The 25979-nt window shown below is 38.9% G+C and overlaps 1 protein-coding gene across 5 annotated transcripts in view; it reads right to left on the bottom strand.

Annotated features, from left to right (window-relative positions):
• Positions 1–926: 926 nt before the first annotated feature.
• MID2 (midline 2) overlaps positions 927–25979 on the bottom strand; it is an 83626-nt gene continuing 58573 nt past the window's right edge. For 4 of the 5 annotated variants that reach the window (XM_036924957.2, XM_036924958.2, XM_036924956.2 and 1 more), the window contains exons 4-10: positions 23482–23589; positions 21968–22116; positions 15950–16077; positions 14626–14859; positions 7681–7842; positions 6041–6248; positions 927–5666 (exon numbers count right to left, since the gene is read on the bottom strand). In XM_036924957.2, the coding sequence (XP_036780852.2) occupies positions 5264–5666; positions 6041–6248; positions 7681–7842; positions 14626–14859; positions 15950–16077; positions 21968–22116; positions 23482–23589 (1392 nt within the window). In that variant the 3' untranslated portion in view covers positions 927–5263. The remainder of the gene's footprint in view (positions 5667–6040; positions 6249–7680; positions 7843–14625; positions 14860–15949; positions 16078–21967; positions 22117–23481; positions 23590–25979) is intronic. The other variant, XM_036924959.2, reaches the window with a different exon arrangement.

Raw genomic sequence — 25979 nt, 5'->3', positions numbered from 1 at the left:
TGGAAGAAACTAATTCTCATTAGCTATCACACTATATGCATTTCCAATATCCCTTAACAACCTAGTTGGTCTGTTACTCTTAAACTTTGTATCTGACCATCTTGCCCCCACAGTGGGCTTCACTGAGACTCTAGGACCAACCCTACTCCTCAACAGCAGAACATAAAGAACCTCATGTCTGCTCTAACCTGGCACATTAAATGGAGCCGGGCTTTCCAAATATCACACCCCCCAAAACACAGAGAATCTCCACTGTAGGTCATAGCCCTATATTTGGATTTTTCACAGGCTGCTCTCCAGTTAAACACTAACCCCCCTATATTCCAAATTCCTGCCTCTTTCATATTTTAATTCTCCTTTTTTGGGTTACAGTTCCTATAATTCCTTTGTATGACAACCTGTTTCAAGCCACTTCTCTAGCTACTCCCTGTGACTGGCCTGCTTCACTTTACACTGCATGGCTCCTTTAGTCTTGATGCAACCATGAGTCTGATGAAAGGATGCCCAAGCCCAGCTCTGAGGCATCTCCTAACCATCCAAGCTCCCCTACAGGCCAGGTGTTTTAACAGCAAGTCAGCTCACTTCTGGCCCTATAGGCCGTGACCTTAACCAGTAGGTTCCAGCAATGGAATTTTGTTAATCCTTAATTTCCACGTTCTGCCCCCATCCCTGAAACCAAGTGTATCATGTTTTCCTGGGCCTTATACCTTCATTTCTTTGGTCTTCCTGACAGTATCTTGCTCCTGAAACCAAATTCTTCATGACTGGATTTTGATTTGCAGATGCTCTAGATCCTCTCTGTCCAAATCTCTACCTATTATATAATAATTAATTTTCCCCAAGTTATTTAGACAATTCCAGTAACTCATGGCCATCTTCTTTTTAATCTTCCCCATTTAAACTGCAGAGAGAGACAAGGACTCATGTATACATATATATTTATTTAATTCATAATATACCATTTTGGATGGGCTGGGATATTTTAGAGGGATGAGGCTGTGTAATCTGCAGATGTTCAGATTTCTGTCACTAGCAGAAATGCTATTGGTCCAGAGCTCCCAATACAAACCAACCTGGGGTAAAATATTTGATTAAAAATAGTCCAACAATAGTTTAATAAATATTCTAGCTAACAACAACACAGCATATGTCTGAAGCTAGCAGACCAGACTGTAAAAGGCAGTTTTACCTGACCTGATGGCAGTCAACCTGGCCAACCTGTAATACACAGCCAAATGCAGCCCAATGGCTCCAAGGCTGTAATTGGCTTCAGGAATTGAAGTAAGTATGGGAATGGTTCTTATCTGTCAGGCCTCACATTCTCCAATCTGTAGAGGATAGGGTATCAAAAAGTCCATCCATGGATTGCTCCATCCAGGTAGTCATATATAAATATGTAAACCATGGAAGCTTAGAAAATTCACCTAGTATATTTTAGCGGAAAAGAACACGTAAGTGGTTCTGCTGCAATCTGAATTTCACTGCATCCAAAGTTACACAATGGAATTCATGATAAAAACACATCCAGATGCAGCTACTCTTACTTACAAGCAGCCAGAACTCCAATGTGGCATTAAAATTTCTTTCATATTCTCAAAACAGGTTTAACTTTGTTTTTGATTATTTTTGTGCTTCCTTCAACAAGACAATATAAAAATTGGAAACAAGCATAAATTGCAGACAGCATAATTTGCTAGCAGAAAGGATTATAGGAGAATAGGTAGAGTAGAGCAACAACAGTGAAAACTTATGGAGTCACCTTCTTTAAAGATGTTAAATAGAAATCCTATTACCTTTCTGCAACTGGATTTAGCTAGAGGTAGTCAATGACTTACTTCTCTTAAGGTCCCTGGCATTTCTACAAAAGTCTTAAGTTTACTGAAGTGAGTATCTGATACTCACTACACCACCACTGAATATTTTGCCACCCTGTTGTTTTTTGGAAACCACTTTTCATTATTTGGCTCAATAACCTCATTGCTTACCCCAAAACACAGTTTAATTTCCAACTTTATTCAGTAGGCTTAACTCTTGAGTGATTTTTGGCTATAACCAAAACTTAAATACATCTTCAAAGAATGAAGTGTGAAGAGATTGAAAAATTATTGAAAAGAATGGTGCCACATGCTCCAGACAACTCCCCTCATTTATATGGATGAATCCTGGGACATCTGCAAAATTGTATCAGTACAGCCTAAATGGAGAAGTAACCAAGCTTTTTCACCCAGGCAACAACAAACACCAGTATGGATATCGGAGTACAACAGGGAAACTCAATTATTCATTTGTTCATTCATACATTCATTCAATAAACATTAGCCAGGCAACTACTCTGTTTCACACATGATGCAAGGTGTTAAAAATACAACAAGAAAAGATACAGTCCCTGCCCTCAAGGTATTTACAGTCTAGTAGGGAAAATGATTATTATACATTAAATTTTTATGTGCCTCAAAATTATCTGGGAGCTTGTTACAAATGTAAAATGCCACCTATGTGCCCAGATGTTCTATTGCTTTAGCAAACCCAAACGTCTAAGAGGTGGTTTGAAGACCACACTTTGGAAAACACTGCTATACAATGTGATCATTGCCGAGTGGGGAAATGCTCATGGTGCCACGGGAGCTCCAACGAGGAGAATACAACCCTGTCTAGGGAGTCAGGGGTTAATCTGGTTGACTGGAGCGGGAAATAGTTCAGGCTACAGACAAAAGTAAGGTGGTGAAATTAGAGCTTTGTTCCAGGGCACTAAAATCAAAAGGGCACAAAAAAATGAATGGCATGGAAGACCCAAGGACAAGGTAAAAGAGGTTGGACTGGGACGGAGGTGCAGTGTTCTGCACTTACAGCCTTTTCACCCAATTCACTTACGTTAAGAGTATTTCCTACTGTTTACTCTGTGCTCCAAAATTGTTAATAATGAATCTTTTCCAGGCCCAGAGAATAATTTATGTAAATAGTTAAGCTTGGCTAGAGTGACCACCATGAGGAGGCAAGTGCAAAAGATGAAGCTGGAAAAGCAAACAGGGACCTGAAAAGCCAAACCCTAAGTAATTGGCACCTTCTACTGAATGCTCTGGGAATGTGTGAAAGATGTTATGAAAGGGGGAAATCATTTGTTTTATTTAAGAATTTGGTCATAGGTCCTAGAGGAGAGACCAGGGGAACTTAGAAATGAAGGGCATACATTTTAAAGAACTGTTACACTGTATTGAGGCTGGGGCTGGGGCTGGGGAATGGGGGTAATATTTGTTGCACACTTAGCTAAATGCCAGGTGGTGTGCTAGGCAGTTTAAAAACATGTGCTACGTTTTTTAATCTTTCTAACAGCCTTGTGAGGTAGGTATTACTTTACAGAAGAAGAAACAGGCTCAGAGAAGTGAAGTACTTACCCTGGGTCACACCACTAGTAAATGGCAGAGGAACTAGGATTATTTTAGTCCAAAGGCTATGAGTTTTCCATTACAGTAAGCTATTTCCCAGCACTGCTGAATCATACTGAGGTTGCTCACATCCTAATTAGCAGGAAGTACATATAGTTTTTAAAACCAAAAAGCTGACTTTGCCACTAGATACATAAGGTTTGAGCCTGCCGTCTGTATCTGCATCAGTCTTGCTTTCTATGTTAGGTGAACAAACAATACAAAGCAATTATTTAGGGGGTTTATATAGATACTTTGTCTCTCCTACAGAATAGTAGGCCATTTGACAGCAGGGACTGTATTTCATCAACATGTCAGCAGCAGGGTCTTACCTGGCATCTAGTAATTTGTTGAATGAATTAATGAATGGACATCCACAAAAGTAGTGGAAAGAAGAGGAGGGGAAATTTGGGCATTGTTCCAAAGTTCCAATCTGAGGGCTTGTAATAGCTACCACTTCGCCCAACAGTAATATTTTCACAGCTTCCAAGAAGTAGACTCTTTGAAGTAGACCTAGCTCCAGGAAAGGAGAAAGCTCTGGTTTTGACATCCCCAGTCCCTGGAGTGGAGTGGACAAAAGCACAGACCATAGAGCTTGATTTCCTTCAGTGATGGTGATGAGAACTGCGATGAAGTTGACATCACGCGGCATTTGCTATAAAGGGTTGGCTTAGCAGATGAATAGTATAAACAGCATTGCAAGAGGAATGATTGTTTAACCTGTTTACAAAAACTGTTCTCAGGAATTCTTAAGTACTTCTGAAGTGTTTTATCTGAAAATACATTTATATGCAAATACTTGTATCAATAATACTTCATTCTTACTGGTTATGTAAATAAAGCAGGTTCCTAAAGAACCTCCATTATGCAACTCATTTTTAGCTTAATTCTAGCAACTGTATCTAATAAGAGTAATTAAACTGTATTTCTTTGAGGTATTCTGCAACAGAATTTTTCACAATTCAGATGACCCTCCTCCATTAGGTGGCATCAATGACACTGCTACGCTTCAGTCTTCTGCCTGAATCAATTTTCCATCCAGTAAGAGCATCTCTTGTGCAATCTTGTCCCCTAATCTCTCCTAATCCAACCCAGAGCTCTTCCCACCATCTATGTTATTATTGCACGTGTATGCGTGTGTGACAGGAAGAAGGAAGGGAGGAGTGGATGGAAGGAAGGGAGAAATACTGGCGGACTGTGCTGTTCCCTTTAAGGGACAAAAATGGATGGTACACCTTATTTTCCCTTCTAGTATATTTCTCAGTCAAATGAGCAAATTAAAAAATTTATTATGTATATATAATTTATATAAGATGAATATATATATTCATCTTATATATATTATATATACACATACATGTTTTCTTTATAATAAATCCTTGATTGTAGGTTTTTATCAAAAGCTACATATAATGTATGATCATTTGACACTTCAAAATTCCTCTTGGCTACATTGGCCAGTACTAGATAGCCTGACACCCCTCTCTTTCTCGGGCTTGCTAGCCCCTTGTTCAGAGCATCTTTCTACATTATTTACCTAGAATTACCCTAATTTCTTCCATTATCATTTCTACTCCTAAATCATTGGGAAATTTTTAATTCTCCAATTACAAGAGAGGCATTCTTTAAATGTCTTCCCCAATGGCTTAAGTTCTGAGAAACTTGATACATTAATTGAAATATAGGCTTTAATGCACAAAAATTAAATCTATAATATCTAGTTATTTTGGATGCTTCAAATGAACTTTATTTTGTGTCTCATATATTGAACACTAACTGAGGTTAGGGAGGGGAAGAACTGCTGAATTGGAGAGCCAGTGAGTTATATGCTCTCTTGAAACTTAATGGCAAGCTTTCATCCCAGAAACATAAGGGGATTCTTGAGGCCTGCAGTTGCATTCCTGGCGCTCAGGATAATCAATAAAATCTGGGGCAGGCAAGCCAGACAGGATCATTAGGGATTTGTTCCAGATTGTGAATGTTGGACAAACTGGAAGAATGAAGGTCACATCAAAAGTATGAAGATGGAGAGAATTAGCTGGGTCATAGAAAGACAGCATATTGTTGTCATAATCCAGAAGGACACCCAGACGCTTCAACTGTGGGGGCACATCCACCAGCATTTCCTTGTTGTTATGTCTCACGACAAAGTTACTATTGCATCGGGAGAATACCCATGAGGAGGCATTCTTGCCAATCCATTCATTCTTGGGAGCTGATTTATAGGCAATGCCAATTGCATACCTGTGAGACAGTGGAAAGGAGAGAGAAATAAATATTTATTAATGATCTGAGTTGTGCTAGACACTACAAGAAATATATAAGAAATAGAATACATGTTCTTCCTTAAATAGTTTACATGTAGATACATAATGTTGATACCAGTAGAGCTTTACAAAGTTAGCAAGTAGAGTGATGTATTAATTTCCAACTCCTAGTCCAGTATATTTTCCATGATTTTATATGAAAAAAAAGCTGGCAATTTTTTCTAGGAGTGGTTTTCATCACATGCCCTTTAACCTTGATTTAACTGGTATTAGGTCTGTGCTACAGAATGAACTCTCTCAGGAAACTAACAACAGAGGAGATAAGAAAAATGAAAAGTGGGATCCACTCACCATGTTGAGGAACTCATGACCACTTCCCAGTAGTGGCAGCCGCTGTCAATGAATATATTTCCTGCTGCCCCATAGCACCCTGTGCCACTAAACCTCTCTGGAGTATGACTCTTCTTCAAAGAGCTTTCATCCTTCTCCATCTGTAATCCATCATTGGAGATCTTCAACTTCTTGTGAGTCATTTTGGGATCCAGTTTAAAGGGTTGGCCTGAAAAAAGTAGAAAAAAGAAAACGCATAAGGAAGTGTTTAAGAATTCTATCTTTGTCCTCCAGGTCCATCACTACCAGGGGAGCCTCACTTATGATGATCATTCTTGGGTCAGTGCAAGTTGGCTGCTGTTTGGATTCTATTAAGGAAGCAAGCCAGAAGCCACCATTTTCAGTAAGAACAAGGTGTCCCCCTTCCATGTTATCAAATTAAATGTGGCTCTCTGGGTCTCATGTTCTCAAATATGTTTTTACTTTGCTTTATTTCAGTGGGTGGTTGGGGATTTGAGTAGCTTTTAGGGACAGGAGTATCTGAGGTGAAACAACATGAGAGGAATTGATGGGGTAACTGCTGCTTGGTGGCAGAACAAAAGAAACGGACAACTCAGTAATAGGATGATTTTTTTTTCTGCCTTCTTACAATTGGTATGGGAACAACATATAATTGGGCAACTTGGAATGACTGTTGCATCATCAATGATCAGAGAAAACATTGTGTAGAATCATTCACAACGGAGAATTGCTTATAACTTTATGACAAAACCAGTAACTAGGAGCCAATTTCTGGGTATGGCGAGAGCTGTATTACACAGAATGTGTCTGCAGCAGACACTGTTGTTGAACACAATACCCATTTCCTACTTTTTCTTCCTTACTTTCACTATAGAGGCCAAAAGAGCTAAATATTCAGATTCCTAGCTAGCCTACCTTGTTTCTAGGGGTGGTTAATAAGATGGAAGCAGAAGTCAGAAAGGGTGGGGGAAACTTCTGGGGAAACTTCTCCCAGTAAAAAGGGTAGTCAACCTGTGTACCAAACCTTTCCCCCTTCTTCCTATCTTGAAAGGAAACGGGACATCTAGAGGTTGCAGTGGCCATGTGACCACGTGGAAATAAGCCAAGCACAAAGGGAGAAGCAGCCAGGGTCTTTTACAACATCACAGAACTGCTGCACCAGCTCTGAAACTTGCACTGAATCACCGACTTCCAAACTTCTTGCTATTTGAGAAAGAGAAAAAAACACCCCATTTGTTTTAGCTACTAACAGATACTCTTTGTTAAGCTAAATTGGTTGGATTTTTGGTCACCTGCAGTCAAAAGCATTCCTAATAGGTATGGCTTCTCAGCCCAAGGATTTTACCAGATTACCACAGAGTACTCCTTTATTCAGCTGTCCCCCAAGTGTGGGGGAGGGGTACGGAGAAAAACCCTTCTCTACCATCCTGCCAAGCCACCAGCTTTATGTGTGTCTCTGCATCCATATATCCCCCAAGGGCGCCAACAAACCCCTTGCCCAAAGCACACACTACAACCATGAAGCATCTCTATCCAATATCTCTGCTTTCTTGTGCTGCCGTGGTGTCTGCTCAGGTGAAGTGTACTCCCTGGCACAGAGGGGGCAGGTGACCTCTCCTTTCAGAATCATTGCAACGTACTGTTTGTTTTCAGCCGGGTCGGTTCACTATTCCGGCTGCCCGCTTGGTTTATGGCTTTAACGATGAAGATGTAGCGTGTCCCGCTCTGGAGTCCGTGCACTGTGTAATGGTTCTGTTTAATGTTGGGCACAATCATCCAGCTATCCACTGAATTGTATAGGCCTGTAAAGTGGAGAAAGACAGGGATGTTAACTGGAAGGTCGTAGAGATAGGATGAGAAGCATACTGAAAATTCACTATAACTCCTCCCTCCAAAAAAAGTAAATTTCATTTTGATTTCTTTTGAGTCCTGGAAGACATAATGAGATGAACCTCCTCTGTTTCTTTTCTCCCATGGCTCTAGGCTTATTACCAGTTTCCTCACTTTTGGCAAATGAATGTCAACATTAGTGAAAGTTGGGTCACTTCAATTTTCTGCCAAACAATACAAAACTGTGGGAAACCATACACAAATCACAGAACCATCACTTTTACAGAGTCTCTGGATCCTGCATCTTTACCCCAAAGGTCCAAATCCTCTGGGAGCTGAGTCTAGCCTTAAGTGGATGGAGTGCGGTCCTGTGCAGAGCACAGGAACATGGAACCTCAGAGCTGAAAGGCCACCTAATGCCATATTTTCCTCACTGAACAAATGGGAAACTAAGATCAAGAGAAGAAAAGTGACTTGCCCAAGGCCCCAGATTGTTGGTGATAGCACTGAGAGTACAATCCTGGTCTCTAATCCTAGGCCAGTGTTCTCTCCACTACATCACAATTCACAGGGGTGAGCAACAATGCTCCTTTTCTCTGCAAGGTAGCAAAGCTTTCAGGGCTTATGACTCAACTCCTACCCCATCCTTACCCTTACTCACAAAACTAAGTGGGCTCCAAGGTATAGAAAGCCAAAGAGATAACATGATAACCCAAGCAAAATGCCATCTTCTCACTTGACACTACCCATTTTTATCCCTTCCTGGTTCTAATTCCGATACCCATTTGAGGTTGGGTGGTCCAAAAACACATTGTGGTCTGGAACCTTTTTTCCCTCCCAAGTAGGAAAAGGGATCAGAGATCTAGGGTTCTGCTTTTGAAATTCTTTAGACCATAAACATTGATTTAAACAGAGAAAAAAAAGCACATAATTAAAAACATGTATTTGGCTGTTAGTAAAAGAGGGATTGACATACTAGTTTGTGGATTATCTATACTTCTCTCTTGTTATCTGATTTTCAGGAAGTTCACTGATTTTTAACCACAATTCTACCAGAGGGTGGAAAGGAAAGGACAGGAAAATGTGTGGCGAATTTAGTAACTTCTATGCAGCTCCAGCAAAGGGCTTACTGAGGTTGAAAACTGAAAATAATAATGGGTGTTTTTGAAAGAGATCTCATGAGGGTCTTATAATTAACTTGGGGGTAGGCTGAAAAAGTCTAAATTAAAACTATAAAAGGAAGCATAATGGAGGGCAACCAGATATGCTATGGAAAAAAGAATAATTGGTGGAGATGCTCAGTGAATCTCATGAAAAGACAATAAGGAGAAAGGCCAGGAACAATGTTTGAAGGCTTAGCTGTCTATGTACCAATGCACAATATGAATCATAAACTGTACATGAAATTTTAATACAAAGAGGGAAAAATATAATTTTCCAGGTAAACTTCTAACAAAACAAAATAAACTTCACAATGAGGTACTATGCAGCTCTGACAAAGAATGAGGATGATCTCTTTGAACTGATATGAAGTGATTCCCAGGGTATATAGTGTTATTGAAAAAAACAAACTTCAGAAAAGCATATATATAGTATGCTACCTTTTTTTGCAAGAAAGAAAGGCAAATAAGAAAACATATATATATTTGCTTGGATTACAAAACAACGAAACAACAAGAAGGAAAAACCAGAAAATAATGACCTTGGTTACCTATAGAAGAAGGGGGTAGGGGGTGGGATTAAAAGGATATGGGAATGACACTTTTCTGAATATACCTTTTTTGTACAGTTTTGCATTTGGAAACATGTTTTATCAGTATGCTGTTTTACAAATACAAAAATTAAAATGAATGAGAAGAGTGGGGACCAAAACTGAAGGAAACTGAAATAAATGAACCCAACTACATTTCAAATGAACACCACCACACCAAAGGGATGAGGGCAGAAGGAGAACTGAAAACAAATCTGAACTATTGTGTGGTTTTGTAGTAGTATATAGGCAAAGCAATTCTGAAACTATTTTAGATATGTTATGGGAATGAGCAAATGTATATATATGTTGATGATGCTGGGAGCCAGGGTTCTCATTGTGGAACTAAGAACATACAAATATAGAAAGGCAAGAAAGAACCTGTGGGGATGGACTGGAATTGGAGGCATTGGTATGAATTCATGATTTCTCATATATATGTGTGTGTGTGTGTGTGTGTGTGCACATATGTGCACGTTAAGAATGTGTGCATGTATATTATGTGTATGCATATGTATGTGTACGTGGGTATATGTGTGTATTCCTAGTAGCCAGGTTTTGGTCTCTAATACCATTCTTCCACGAAAAGGAACTGGGGTTTCTTGGAATAATGACTGGTTTCAAGGCTGGCACAGGATAAGGTCAAAATGGGCCAAGAATCTTTTGTTATGCTGGAAAGTAAGGAAGTGCTAGAAAAAAATGGGAGAATATAAGGGCCCAGGAATCAGTTTAAAATGATTTTACTGGTTAAATCTGGGCAATTGGGGCACCAAAATGAGTAAGAGCAGTAAAGAATTATAAACCACTGAAGAAAATTCAAGTCCATACTGAAAAGTAGATGAATGAATAAAAGGAGGGTGGAGCTTTTGCTTATAGTAGAATGCAGAGTGTCAACCTGTAAATGTGGGAGGGAATGCTCAGTTGGAAAATCATCATTTTGCAATCATCAGAGTAAAGATTGGATCAGGCAAGAATTATTGACTGATGCTGAAACAGGAGTGGAGATGGGATTAGTTTGATGAGAAAGTAGGATATTTTCATGGTCTTAAAGTATCACCACACATATTGATTATTAATTGCAAAAGAAAAATAGTGACTCCAGGTTGAAAAGATCAGGCAACACCTTTGACCAGATGATCAAAATTAGCATCACCAATTAAGGGCAAGTGGACATTGGACGCCTTATGTAGTATTCTAGCCATGAACGCATAATCTGAATACAGTTGTGAGGAAATACCAGACAAGCCCCAAATAACGAGGAGTATAATAGAGAAATAAAAGGGCATTTACAAAAATATCAATGTCATTAAAGACAAAGAAAGGCTGAGGAAATGTTTCGGATTAAAGGAGGCTAGAGATATGACAATTAAATGCAATACCTGATCCTTGACTATAAAGGAGAATACTGGATCCTTTATATGTTGTTATAAAGGATATTATTAGGTCAACTGTCAAAACTGAAATATGAATGATGGATTAGATAAAATATTTCATCAACATTAAATATCTTAAAATTGATAATGATACTATAGTTATCCTTATTCTTGGGAAACATATACTGGACAATTTAGGGGTAAAAGGCCATAATGTATTCAATTTACTCTCAAGTGATTCAGAGAAAAATTGAGAGAGGATACTAACAAATGATCAAGGAGATGGGCAAAATATTAACGATACGTAAATCTGGGTAAGAGTATATGGGTGTTCCTTGTACTAGTCTTACAAAGTTTCTGTAATTTTGAAGTCATTTCTAAAGTTTAAAAAAGGTAAATATATGATCCCCTGGGTATCACCAAGACTTGGTGAGATGGAATTTATGACTGAATTATGGTAATGGAAATATACACTTTGCTCAAAATGGAAAGCCCACAATATTGAAATCCCTGAACCTGAGTGTAAATGTGTGGTAGGGAGCATTTGCAAGAGCATGAAAAGAGGCGGGGGGGGAATAAAAATTATATCTTTATGTCAGTATGTTATAGACTGCTTGGCCTGACAGAGGTTATAGCCATAATACAAAACACAAAATTGAAACAGAGAAATGATATATGGTAATGGGGCAGACAATTATCCAAACATCTGTTGGAATTCTCATTCAGCTAACATCACCATCTGAAACATTAATGGCTTGTGGCCATTTTGAATCTTAGAAGAGGTAGGGAGGAAATTAAAAATGAAGGAAGGAAATAAAAATAAATAAATAAGGGGAATTACTTCTCCAGACAAAATTCTAACCAGAAGGAAGAAATTTCCAGTTGGAGAAAATGTGGAGTTTGACTATTTAAAGGTTCTTCATATAAGAGGTATCATGCAGTTTTTATCCTTCTGTGTCTGGCTTATTTCACTTAGCATAATGCCCTCCAGGTTCATCCATGTTGTCGCAAATGGCAGAATTTTCTTTTTTAAGGATGAATAACATTCCATTGCATGTATATACAACATTTTCTTTATCCATTCATCTGTTGATAGATGACTTTTTGTATGTCAATTATACCTCAGTAAAATGGTTTAAAATATGTGGAAAACCTCAAGGGAAAGTAGCTCTTGGAACTGAGTTTCAGTCAACAGTGGCAGAACAGTGTGGCAGGCCAGACTGACAGGTAGGACTGAGACCTTGAATCTTCATGAGTATTTATTCCTCGTTTCATCTTATCTGCCCATTGCCATCTGAAATTCTGCTTCAGCACTTTGCCCTTATCCCTGTCCTATTGCATTTTTCTATCAATGATCAGAAGAAGACATAGAAAGCAGGCTGGGAGGGAAAGTAAGTGTATTGGAGGGCAGAAACTGGATCCAAAAGGATTTTGGCAGTCTGGATTGAGGAGTCAAAGCTAACCAGATAAAACATAATAGGGATTAATTCAACTCATTATATTTCCACTTAGATAATCAATCATACAGGAATAAGATTTGAAATACCTAGAGATTTCAGCTGACAGTATGCTCAGTCAACACTCAGTAGTCAATGTAGCTACTGGAAAAAAAGGTACAGGTCAGGGGAGCATCAGGTAATGTACAAGAAAAATAATCCAGCTATTCTTTGCAATGGTCAGACCACTTTTGGAGTATTGTATTCACTTTTTGGACAGCATCTTTTAGAAATAATTTTGACAAACCAGAGTGTGTCCATAAAAAGGATACCAGGATGGTAAAGGGTCTGAAACCATGCCACATGAGGAGCAATTCAAAGAACTGAGGACATGTAGCCTGGAAAAAAGAAAGTTTAGAAGGGACATGAGCGCTACCTAATATTATTTGAAGAACTGTCATGTGGAAGATGGATTAGGATCGTCAGTGAGGCACAAAAGTGCAGGTCTAGGGCTAATTGGGAGCTGTGGTTTAATTCAAGGAACACTAAGCTTAAAGTCTTACAGGCCTAGGGTCAAATCTATGCCATCAGTTTATAGCTTTGTGACCTTGGGCAACTCATTTAACTTGAGCCTCAGCTTCTTTATCTATAAAATAGAATCACTGTCATCTATTTCATAAGGCTAAATAAGAACTAATGAGGACTAGATGAGGTAATGTATGTGAAATCATTTGGAAATGGAAAAGCATAATACACATGTGAATTATTATTGTCATTATTTACTAGGAGGAAGAGTTAGGCCTTTTATAAGGAAGCACTGACAATTATTTATAGCTGAACAGCAACTGAATGGGCCATTTTGTTAGAAGTGAGCTACCCGTCACTGGAATTTTTCAAGCAAAGACAGGATGATCAGCTACTGGGAGTCTGGTAGAAGGGAAGAAGATTAGACTAGATGACTTCTAGGGTTCCTTCTAATTCTAAGATGCTATGATTCTATTGTTATTAGAAATTATCCTATCAGCTTTTCTTTACAAAGGACTATACATCCTTGAAAATAGAGGTGAAGCTTTTAGATCTTTGTCACTTCTTGGATTTATGCTCAACTCCCAGGAGACCACTGTTCTCCCCATATCAGGAAAGAGAAGCACAGTTGCTGGTTCTGAGACTTTCCAGAGCAGGAGACAGACAAGTGCTGAAAGGCACACTGGGGGATGCTTAGAATTTATGACTTCATAACCAGAAGAAACACCCAGGAACACAGCTACACCCAGGAACACAGATGGCTTAAGTTGGAGCTGCACGAGGCAAGCATTTCTTAAGAGTTTGACCCCAAATGTCTTCTCACCTCCCTACCCCACCATTACAGCTCAGAAATGTCACAATAGGAAAAGGAAGCCTATCAGGAGAGTCTTGTTGGAAAAACTCCTCCCGCGCGGGCCTGTGAAGTCAGGCACAGGAGCACAAACATGAACGTAAAAGAATATTCTAATTTGCAGCTACACAGATGCAACCTTATGGTAGGAGTCAGTTTCAGTTTTGAATACAGCTTTAATTCTCTTTTCATTTCCATTTTTCCCCAGTGCACTGAGGGAAACTTGCAACTTGATCCATCTTGTCTGGCAATGGATGAGTTAAGTTCTCCTTTGCCTTGTCTCATTCCAAATTCATCAGAAGGTGAAACCATAACACATGAGCAAAACAACTGTTTTTGAACATCTTTCATTTTGTGGCCCATCAACACATTTTTATATTTGGTGTAATTCTTGAAGGAAAGGGACAGGGGTAAAGGGAAGAGCAACAGAGGCAGGAGGCTTGTCACTATTCACTGATACAAATAGGTACAGTAAAGGAAGTAGTAGTCTTTGAACATAATGTATTTTACCATGATAATGAAGTGGAAAAAGAATCAAGACCAGAGATGTTCACACACATAGAATTAGCAGTGATGGTGGCTTACGTATCCAGGAAAGAATTTTGTTATGTGTTCTGACTTGGAAGAGCAGAGTGACATGGATTAACTGAGGAAAGGCTGAGGATTACATAAACAAATGGCAGTGGCCCCAGTGATTGCCCAGCAAGGAAATACACAACATGGTTGTCACTCATCAGTAAGGTTTTTGCAATGCTCTGGGGGAGCTTACACTGTCTAGGAAACACTATACTAAACAACCTAACATGTCTTACAACACTTGCCTCGTGGCGCCCCGGCCAATCTTGAGCAGCTTACTGCTTCCTTACATTTCCTTATCTCTGGCCACAGGCCCCAACTACACCATGACTTACTGATGAAGTTAGCCTGGCCAGTGAATATGGTGTACTGAAGCTCATAGGAGCTGATGCTGAACTCATCATCCGAGATCCAGTGGACTGTAATGGTGTCATGGGAAGCAGTACAGAGTTCCTCTCGGATAGATGGTGGGTTTGGGGCTGTAAGGAAAAGTGAAAAAGAAGGTAAAGAAAGCACACTCTCTGTGCTGGAATTTTACAACCATTACTCTTGCTGCCCAACCCAATATCTTGTGGCGCAAAGGTCTTCTTAATAGGAAGCTTCAGATGGCACATGCCATACAAACTGAAGCAAAGTACTGAGACCTCAAGTTCCCTAAAACCACTTTTGCTTCAACAATAAAGATATTATAGGCAAAGATACAAGCCTAAGTTCCTGAGATGACTGCCCAATTGTCTACTTTGCCTGTACAAACACATATGTAGATCTGAGAGCAAAGCAGTCGCATGGTTTCCTTATTACACGACCTTCATTCAACCCATTTCTTTTATTTCAAAATTAAGTTTTGTTATATATTTTTGACAGTATAGCCAAGTGAAAATAAATATGAGTTCCCTCATCTGTAAAATGATGACAATTGCCCTACAGATTTGTTGTAAGGATTCATGATATAAAAATTAGTATACAGTATCTTGCATAAAGTAGATGTTTAATAAATGACAGCTATCTTAATATACTAACAAAAATAACTACAAACACAAAGTTATTGTGTGTATGTATTTTTCTCATGAAATGATCATCTAATAATTCTGAAGGCAGCCAGCATTTTTAAAACACTAATTGCATCTTTCATCTTCTAAAATTGTCTGCAAGCCAGATATTTCTTACACTTCTCATCCTAGTCGGCTAATTCCCATTTCCTTAAAACTGAGTGGTGCATGTACCCATGTGGGACATTCTTTAATACTCCATAATTGCCACCTAACTTGTACCCCCATAACAAGCTACAATATATTACCAATAGGCTCATCAAGAAATCTATCTGCAACTTCTTGTTTTTTCCCTTTAAGTATGGATGGTGTACCCATTATGTCCCCAGAAATATCTGACAAATCACCTTTCTTTTCTGTTATAAAAACTAAATATATTTATCTAAAAAGATACCTGTATTGTTTTAAAGGTTATAAAAGTGTTTTCATTAGAAATATTGTCCTTTCCAGATTATCTTAAAGTAAAAGCACACCAAAAGGAAAGGATTAGAATGGAAAGGAAAGCACAGTGTTTTCACACCTGTTAAATAATCTAGCCCCTCCAACAGCTTCTTTTCTCTGGAAAAATCTAAAGCAAAGTTTTCGAAGGCATCATTAAAATTGATGTCTGGAATAAGAACTTGAGAAGATGCAGTTGCCATAGCGACCCTGGAAAAGAGAAAAAGTACATCAATGTATATCAAAATTGGTTTGCACCCTTTATCTAGTATATGATTTCTGGTTTAATAAGGTGAAAATAAATGATTTGTGGGGCTTGATTCATTGAGTGAAAAATATCATAGCTGTGCTTTTCCAATGGAAACCATTCAAATTTTAATCATCAGGAGCCAGTTAAGGGTTATAGCATATTTATTCACATATGTTCACCCCTCAAACATACTCCTGCAGCCTGTCTTAATTTTGAGAAATAAATACAGGATTTTTTCCCCTCTGCATCATTTTCCATCTGGCAGGCAGCATCAAAACTAGACCTCCCAAGGCTTGGTAAGAGCAGTTTGAGAAATTCTTTTCTCTCCCTTTGTTTTTTTATGCTAATCAACAAGCCAGCAAGCTGGGGCTAAGTTAAAGCCTTCCCCCAAACACTATACTTTATTTGATCTTTTGTAACATTTATAATTAATTTTATTTTTCTCTAGTTGGGTAATACTATACTAGTTTTATTTCCCCAACTAATTCTAAGCATCTCAACAGCAGTGTTCATATTATGTAACTCTTACACCGTCTATGGTCCCTAACATGGTGTTGGACACACAGTGAACAAATAATTGTTGAATGAATAACTGAATGGCTAACAACAACAGTAATATAACTGCTAACATTTATTGATCTTTTAGTATATAGAGGACACCATGCATGCACTTTATATACATTATCTAATTTTACCCTTTACCATAACCCTGTGTAGTAAATGCTATTTCCATTTTGTAAATGAGAAAGTTGACATATAGAAAGGTTAAGTAATTTGCCCAAGGTCACACAACCAGTACGGGTCAGAAAAAAAAAAGAAATACAACCGAACCTATGTTCATTGGATTCAAAACTCTGTACCCGTAACCATTTAGACAGTCCCTTTTAAAAAAAATTAAGGTATATTTTCACATACTTTGGCAATTCTTAACCATGGTTACACATCAAGATGATCTCAGGAAATTCTCACTAAAACATACATGCTTAGGCCCTGTGCCAGACCTTCTGAATCAGAGCCAATGAACATCTTTTGAGCATGCAAATGATAAGAGTGGAAAGAAAGGTTAACTTGGCAACAAGATGCAGGTTAGAATGGAGGGATGAGGCACTGAATGTAGGAAGACTAGAGAGGAAATTATAGTATACTAGTTGTAAGGGGATAAGGAGTACAACAAATGTATATCCTCATGCATGAATACCCTGCTACACATCTGCCAATAATAGCTCTTGGCTGTTGCTGACAATATGTTGACAAAGATATTTCAGAACTAAACTGCAAGCCAGGATAAAAAAGTGAAAGACTAACTCAGTACAATTTAAGTTCTCACACTGAATAGCCCAATCTCCAGAATTTGATGAGTAAGAAGGTAATAACCTCTTTAGGGCAAGGGTTAAGGCAGAAAATTGGTTCAGGAAATTTCTTCCTGACTTCTCCAATCTCTTCCTTCCATCCTTCTGACCATCCATCCATCCATCCATCCATCCATCTATCCTAGCTAATGCGCTAGGCACTAAAGATACACAGGCAGAACAAGTTAGTTGTGGTTATTACCCTCACAAAGCTCACAGATCATGGAAGAGAAAAACATTATATAGACAGTAGAAGTGGTGCTACAAAATGGAGCATAGACAAGAGCCACCTGGCAGGCACTTGGATGCTACAGGAAATCTCCCTGAAGCAAGTTCGTTTTAAGCAATGACCTACACAGTGAATAGGAGTTAGCTAAGCAAAGACTATGTGGATGTTCTCTTTGTCTGAATCCTGGAGCATTGGCAAAGTCATGCAGGGTCTTGTAGGCCATGTTATAAACTTTGCACTTTATCCTAAGAACAATAGGAGCTGCTGAAGCATTTTAGGCAGAGGAGTAATATGCCCAAATTTATGTTTCAAGAAAAATACTCTGGCTGTAATGGATGGACTAGAAGGGGTCAAAATTGGAGGCACATCAGATTTCAAAATGTCTAGAAATGAGCAGAAAGTAAAGTGACAGTAGTATAGACAATAAAACAAAGTTAATTCACAAAACATAAAAACAAATAGCCAAAAAATATATTAAGAAGACCAATAACATGAGAATCAAATAAATGTAAATTAAAAGATAGCATTTAAGATTATAAATAATGACAGTATAGGAGCTTTATATGCCTATATTAAATAATGCCTACATATTTTTATTAGGACTGAAATTGACAAATTTTAGAGGTCAATTTAGCATTAAATATCAAACTAGTTTAAAATGTAAATATTCTTTGACACCACAGTTTTGCTTCATAAGTTTTTTACTAAGGAAATTAACTGAGATGTATGCAAAGATACAACCACAAGAGCACTGAACACACCATATGTAACCTAATTATTCAACCATGGGGACTGAGCTAAGTAATATGTTATACATCAAAAGATGAGGTACATGAGGCCACTGGGAATCAGATTATACAATAATATCCAATGACAGGGAAAAGTTCATAATATATTGTTAAGCCTTGGTCCTTAATATACTACAATGAATAATGGTAAGGAAGAATTTCAGACTCTATGAGAGACCAGTAAGGAAGCTAATTAGGTTGGGTTGCTGATTCTCAAGCCATACCTCATAGATAGCCATCTATTCCACCTACCCCATAGGCTATAACTAATCCTACAGAAAGAAGATTTAGATAGAGAGTTGGGAATCATCAACATCTAGATGATATTTGAAGCCCTAGGAGCTATAAATTTGCAACAGGGAGAATGTGTATTAAGAGAACAGAATAGCCTGAAACAGAATGACAAAGAACAATAGCATCAAAGGAGTAGATCAAGGAAACTTTGCTCACAAAGGCAAAAGAAATTAGATACGTAGGAAGAAAACCAGGAACATTCATGGAAGTTAAGGGCAGAGAAATTTTAAGTACAAATGGTTAGTAGGGAAAAATACTGTTGAGAGATCAAGTATAATAGAACAGTAAGATAAAACAATGGAATTTCTATTATATTTAGCGACAAGGTATTCATTTGATGGCCTTGGGAAGAACATTTTCAATAGTGTGGTAGTGGCAGAAGACATTTCATAGAGTTGAAGAATGAGTGGGGATGATTAAATACAGTGGTTCAAATATATTTTATCTCTGCTCTCATGAAATACCAGTGAAATGACAATCAAAGAATAAAATGCCATAAACCCACAAAGACAAAGAGAGTGGAAAAAGAGACGCCAGCAAATAAGAGATGTCAACAAATATTTGGAAGCTAAAAAGGGATGGATGAGTGGTAACCAACAACAGACTGGAGAAAGCTGGATCAGGAAGCCAACATCATGCTGATTCAGTGCCACAGTAAGGTTGAAAATTTGCATGAGGAACAGCTAGACCCCAGATCCACTCACCCAGAGACTACCCCTCCCTCATCTTGGCAAGAGATATAAGGTTTATTTCCTATAGAGCTTTGACGCTATACTAAAACCAGTCTTAAATCCCTCAGCTCCCTTTCCCTGCTTGGCTCCCAGAATGGTGGCAGCCAAGCTTATACCCTCCATCTCTCACCAGAAGTGGGAAATTAGTGGGTTCCTTCGAGGGGAGACTGACTCAAAAGAAAACACCTACAGAACTGACACTTGGGGTCAATAAAAGTCTGGCATTATGCCTTACACTCTGACGGCAAAGTTTCCCAAACAACAAACTGTGTTCATATCCCTGCAGATTTCCAGTCACCTTTTAGTGCTTAAATTCAAACAGGCAGCCAAAAGCTTACCAGACACTTGGGGAGAGCAGAAACTAAAACTAACAGAAAAGGAACACAAAACAATACAGAGTCTGGAAGAAAACTTTTTAAATGATCATTAATAGCTTTAGCAAGACAAACATATAGTTTGTATCCACAAAGCAAAGATAGAATGCTTAAAATGAAACAAAGATCATGAAAAATTAAGGAAACATTAGATAATAGAACAAAGTCATAGAAAATAGGAAACAAAAGATTTAAAAACTAGGCTGTCCAACATCTGACTAATTAGAATCCCTTAAAGAGAAAAGAGAATATAAAAGGGAGGAAATTATTAGCAAATACAAGAAAATGTCCCAGAACTAAAAGTCACTAGTCTTTTGATTAGAAACGCCCACCTAGTGACCAACAAAAGCGAAGGATAAAAGACCCACATCAAGGCATACCTTGGTTCAGAAAATCCAGAATAAAGATAGACCTTAAAAGCTTCAGATTTTAAAGTACAGGTCATATTCAAAAGATCAGTAATCAAAATAGCAGTGGACTTCTCAACACAACACTAGAAGTTAGGAGACTATAGAGCCATTCCTTCAAAAATTATAAGGGTAATTTATTTCCAACCTACCAAATGTGAAAATACATTTTAAATATCTTTAAAACAAAGAGGTTTCAAAAATTTACTTCCCATGTACTGTTTCTCAGGAAGCTATGGGAAAAATTTATTCCAACAAAATTGAGTGTAAAATGGTACATGTAGGTGAAATCAGGCAGAGCCTGGTAGAGTCCCTAATTAAGAACACAATGCTGAGAGTCCAGAGGGAATAGTTGGTTGGAGTTCACAGTGCAGAGTACCAGAGAAGAGAAAGCTGCACAGAGAGAATTATGGAGGCCTTCAGAGGGCTCCCCTCTAGCTTTCAACAAAATACTGAGCAACATACACATGTAAGGAAACTGCCCAATGCCAGGGAAAGAGCCACAAAAAAAGATTAAAGGCAACAATCCCTGGTGCTCAGGCAGGGCCAGGAATAGTGTCTATTCCCACCAGACAAACTTGAAAGTCTGACTCATAGAGTACTTAGTAGAGTATTCAGAAGGGTCTTGCCTCAGTAGTTGGGAAAGATTTCCCCTAACACTGCTCTGATCCCACCTACCAAATCTTAAAAGTAGGATCTGGAAGGATTAACCTATTCCCAAGTAACATAACTGTGTCCCAGAACAAAGATTATGAATATTTAGGAATACAAAAATATATAGCATCCAATAAGATAAAATTTACAATGTCTGGCATCTTATCAAAAATTACCAGGTATGCAAAGAAGCAAGAAAATATAACCCATAATGAGGAGAGAAAGTAACCAGTTGAAACCAATCCAGAACTGATACAGATATTAGAATTAGACATTAAAACAGTTATTAGAACTGCATTCCACATGTTCAAAAAGCTAGAGGAAGGTCTAAATATGTTAAGTAGAGATATGGAGCAAAAGTTTTCAATGAATGAGAGGGAGCTATAAGGAGGTCAAATCTGGCCTAATGATCCCCAGTAGCCCCTTGATGACTATGCTGAACAAAGTTTCACTTTAGACCTCAAAGTTTTTGCAAATGGCATATAAACAGGCTTCTAAGGATCCACAAGTTCTCTGAAATCATATGTATGTGTGTATTTATCTAATTTGCAGTTTTTTTCCTTAGGGAAAGGGTTCATAACTTTCATCAAATTTTCAAAGGGGTAACATTAAATGAAAGCCTAAGAATTACTCCTCTAAAGGATTTATATGAGGAATAACTAAATGACAATAGACACTACATGTAGATATAGGAAGGGCACACACCTGTCTATGTGGCCTAAAGTTTCTCTGCCCCTACACAAATACCAACATAGAAAGTTTCAGCCCCAGGGGACGGGGTGGAGAGCTGCGGCACAGCTAGGGCATGTGAATGGCTGTGTATTAGGAGAACTGGTAGGCTGCAGAGACAGAAAGAAGGGCACCAGAAATCCACAGGGCAATGTAGCACTGAGGCTTAGTAACTAACTAGCTGGTAAAATCTTCAGGTGGCAGCTGCTACATACATGGCTGAACAGAATTAAGTTACCTGAAGCTGGCCCCTTTTCATAGGAGCAGTCATGTCAGAAGAACTTAAGGAACTCACCTCTCAGCAATATTTTTTGCAGACTGGAGAAACCGTGCCTGGTCATTTTCTTTCAGGATATGCTCAGCTTGGTTGATGAGGACTGTTGACCGTTCAAGACACTGGCGGCAATTAGCAACCTGCTGTGCCAACTTTCTCAGTTTCATAACCTTAAAGGAATTAGCGACAGAAAAATAATAAAACATCCAGTGCTTAATTAAAAACGATAAGACAACATGAAAGATATTTGCTACAGTGATTCTAAATAAGGTCGATTTATATCACATGGTCCCTGAACTAGCCACTCACCTTCTCATCCTACCCTCTATGTCTGTCTTGCCAAACCCTCCTCCAAACTACAGCCACTTACCTATCCTGCAATACATTCAGTCATATACTCTAGGTTATCAGCCTCCTCTTTTTATTGAGACACTAATTTTTCTGATTATAAAAGCAAGGCATGCTCATTATAGAAAATTTGGAAAATAAAATGTATAAAAAGAAATACTACCACCTGGAGATCATCATTAACACTTTTTGTCAATATATTTTCACATACATGTTTAATAAAAGTACCTCCCTTTTCTTTATGAGTATCTACATTTCTCTATATATATTTCTCTAAGTATCTTTACACATACCTGTTTGTTCACAGATCTGTATTTTCAGAAACCTCAATTCTTGTGTTATTTGGGACCACCCAGCATGGCAAAGTATTGGTCATCAATCCAGGCTCTCAAAACTTCTCACATTGTACACACAGCATAAGTTTATAATCACTACACTGACCAGCAGACCAATAAGCCTAAAACCGCATAGTTGCATGGAGGCTCACACCTGACCTTGACCATGATTCTTCAGGTCCCAGGCTAAATGACTAGAAGTCCTCTCTCCTTTATTGTTTACATCTAATCAGCCCATGATTCCATCATTTCCTTTTTAGCAATGCCTGTTATGTTCTTCCCTTCCATATGTACTGCCACTTCCCTGACTGAGGTCTTCATCAACTCATGCCAAGAATCATTCCATAAGCCTCAGAACTTGCTTCCCTGACTTCAGTATTGTCTCATTCTGATGTTCCCTGCATATCTCTGCCTTATCAGTCTTCCCTCTCCCTAAGAAACTACAATGGTTTCCCAGTGTCTTTCAGATTAAGCCCGAAGTCCTTATACTGGCATTCACAGTCCTTCCATAATTCTGGCCTCCTTTTCTACCATTACTTTTTTCTTTTGTATTGGTTTGTAAGATACAGAAAGTAAAGCAACCGAATCTGAAGTGCACAGCTCAATGATTTTTTTGCATATACATATACCCACATAACCATCAACCAGGTCAAGGCATAAAACATTTCCAACCACAGAACTGCCATCATTTTTATTGGTTCATAGCACTAGGTGCTTCTTCTTTGTGTCCCTCCCTACAACCTCATTTCTTTTTGCTTTCATGATCTAAGTTCAAACTAGAATCACTGGGATGAAACTTTGACATTAGTAAAGTCAACTCTGCCTCGGCTTCACTGGAGCACTGTGCTTTACCTTTGTCTCTTTGATTTTGACAGCAATCATTTGCTTCCTCTGCTGGATGATCTCTACCAACTCATCACATTCTTCCATAAGTTTTGCTTCATGCATAGCAGTATTCACCTGCCAAGAAAGCCCAGAATATTACACAGTGATTGCTGCCTTGTCCCCTGCTGGCTCTCAAAGGTTCGGACCGACAGCTAAGCATGCACAATTTCTTCCATACCTCCCTCATAAGATCCACTCCTAGAAGAAGGGTAGAGATGAATATTAATGATGCAAGGGCATTGAAGCACCACAGACAGGAAGCTCTCTGGTCTCTGGTAGGTCATGATCGTTAATGGAAGGCTGGGCAGAAGGACAGATGAGATGGGAGGCTATTATTCCCACTGTGTAATTCAAAACTAGAATGGCAAACATTAGAAAATATATTACTGTAAATGCATTTTCTAGAGAAAATGTAGATTGAAGTGAAGGAGCTAGGGTGGGTTTGCACAGTTGCATCAGGTGAGATAAAACAGCCAGGCACAACTAATAGAGCAGAAACATGGCTGAAGAGGCAAAATCTCAAACTAAAGGTAAAGCAGTGATATTAAAATCTTTCCATGTCAAGAAGCAGCTCAAAAGAGCAGGGTTCTTGAGTGTTTTCTGAACAGGAAATACTCCAGGGAAAAACTGTCTTCATGATGTGAATAAAATATCTCAAATTGCTTGGAAGGCACTTGAAAGCCCTGGCATTTTCCTTGTCTGCAGTTTCTTTGAAAATATAGTGAGGTATTTTCTTGCTTATTAACTCTTAGTTGAAAACAACTGAAGTTACCTTGATATGCATTCTTGGATGGTTGGGTGGGTGGGCAGTTAGTTGACTGACTGGTTTGTGGAAGACTCAATCTCTTTCTTTGACTTTTGCTCTTTAGTTTGGATTAGTAGGTTTGACTAAATGGCTTCATGTCTGTGGAAAAACTTATCATCTCTGAAAATACCACTAAGGTAATCTTAGCAACCTACTTGTGTAAATCTCTCCCCAACCCCAAAAGACTTTTGGAATGGTTTCTGATGTTTAAGACTAAGTTTCAGTACCAGTCTTCCAAGGCCTAGGCATTAGGGAACACAGGCCTTCCTTTTAAGTCACTACAGCCTCTTCTTTGCTCTGTGCTCTTTCCTTTCTTCCCAAAGGCAGCAAGAATTTGACTTACACATTTCTTCCCAATTGCCCACCTTACTCTATTTCCTGAAGTTCTTTCCTACCTCCCAGCCCAATGATTAAACCCAGAGTCAGACCTAGTCTTCCCCAATTTCCACCCTTCCCTGACAAAAACACACACATACCCTGTGTGGAGAAAATGAAGGTTCCTGTGGCCAGGATTCTCCCCTGGCTCTGGTCAGCTAGCTCACTACACACGTGTGCACAACATGTTGTTATTGACTCTATATAAAGAGCTCCACCAGGTGCTCTGGGATGCTGCATGGCTGAAGGGCTGCAAGGCTGCAGGAGAGCAGAGGCTGGAGTGGTGGCTGCGCCAAGGACAGAGACTGAGACAGCTGCAGGGGCAGGGAGACCCAGAGGCAGAGACCTGCTTGCTGCAGACTTGCTCTGAGTAGATGGGATTCTAGTGATTGACCTGCCACCATGGGAATGAAGTTGGGTATAAACCGTTTTACCCCAAGAATGTTCCATTCATTTTTTCGGTCTCATTGAATCCATAGTGAACTTGTCCGGGGCTGAAACTCATTGGCAAGACACCTTGTTTGAAGGCAAATATGTAGTTCACAAATGCCACAGCCACAGAGGTTTAAGAGACTACAAAAAACTGATTTTGGTAATGCTCCTGTTCTGTGTTGAAATGTAAATGAACTAGACCTTTTTACCTTTCACTTCTTTCAGAGAGCATATTTGATAGTTTCTTGGGAGATTTCCCACATGCATATTCTATAGACCTTTTATTCCTGGGTTTAGAGTTCGTCAGCCTACCCTCCAATCCACCCCCATGAAGAACTTCCCCACTTATACCCTCCCCTCAGCTCAGTTGCATCCATCAGTCATACAGAGCATTGCATGGGAGTTCAGAAGGAACTGAGATTTCCTGTAGAGGTGGAACAGTATGTATGAAATAGTGGGTGAGCCCAATACTCACTGTAGAGAAAATGGAAGTTCCTATGGCCAGGATCCTCACCTGACCCTAAACTACTTAATAATGTAATTGGCCTACTGTGTAGACTAATGCTTCCACACCCATTGGCAACTAGCCATTATTGTCAGTGTTACTATATAAAGAGCTCTGTCCAGTGCTCTGCCTGGAGGCAGATGCAGAGATGGAGATGGATTGTGAATGACCCAGAAGTGAACATGATTCTAACATTCAACCTGCCACTGTGAGAATAAAACTTGGTATAAACCCTTTTACCCCTAATGTTCTCTTGTTGTTACTCGGTCTCACCAAATCCAGAGTGAACTCGCCAGGGAGCAGTACCCCTCAGGCAAGACACCCAGGCTTACATGAAATTCACTTATG

This window comes from Manis pentadactyla, chromosome X (genome assembly GCF_030020395.1).
Source record: "Manis pentadactyla isolate mManPen7 chromosome X, mManPen7.hap1, whole genome shotgun sequence".
NCBI lineage: Eukaryota > Metazoa > Chordata > Mammalia > Pholidota > Manidae > Manis > Manis pentadactyla.
This window is presented reverse-complemented; position numbering and strand designations above follow the sequence as displayed.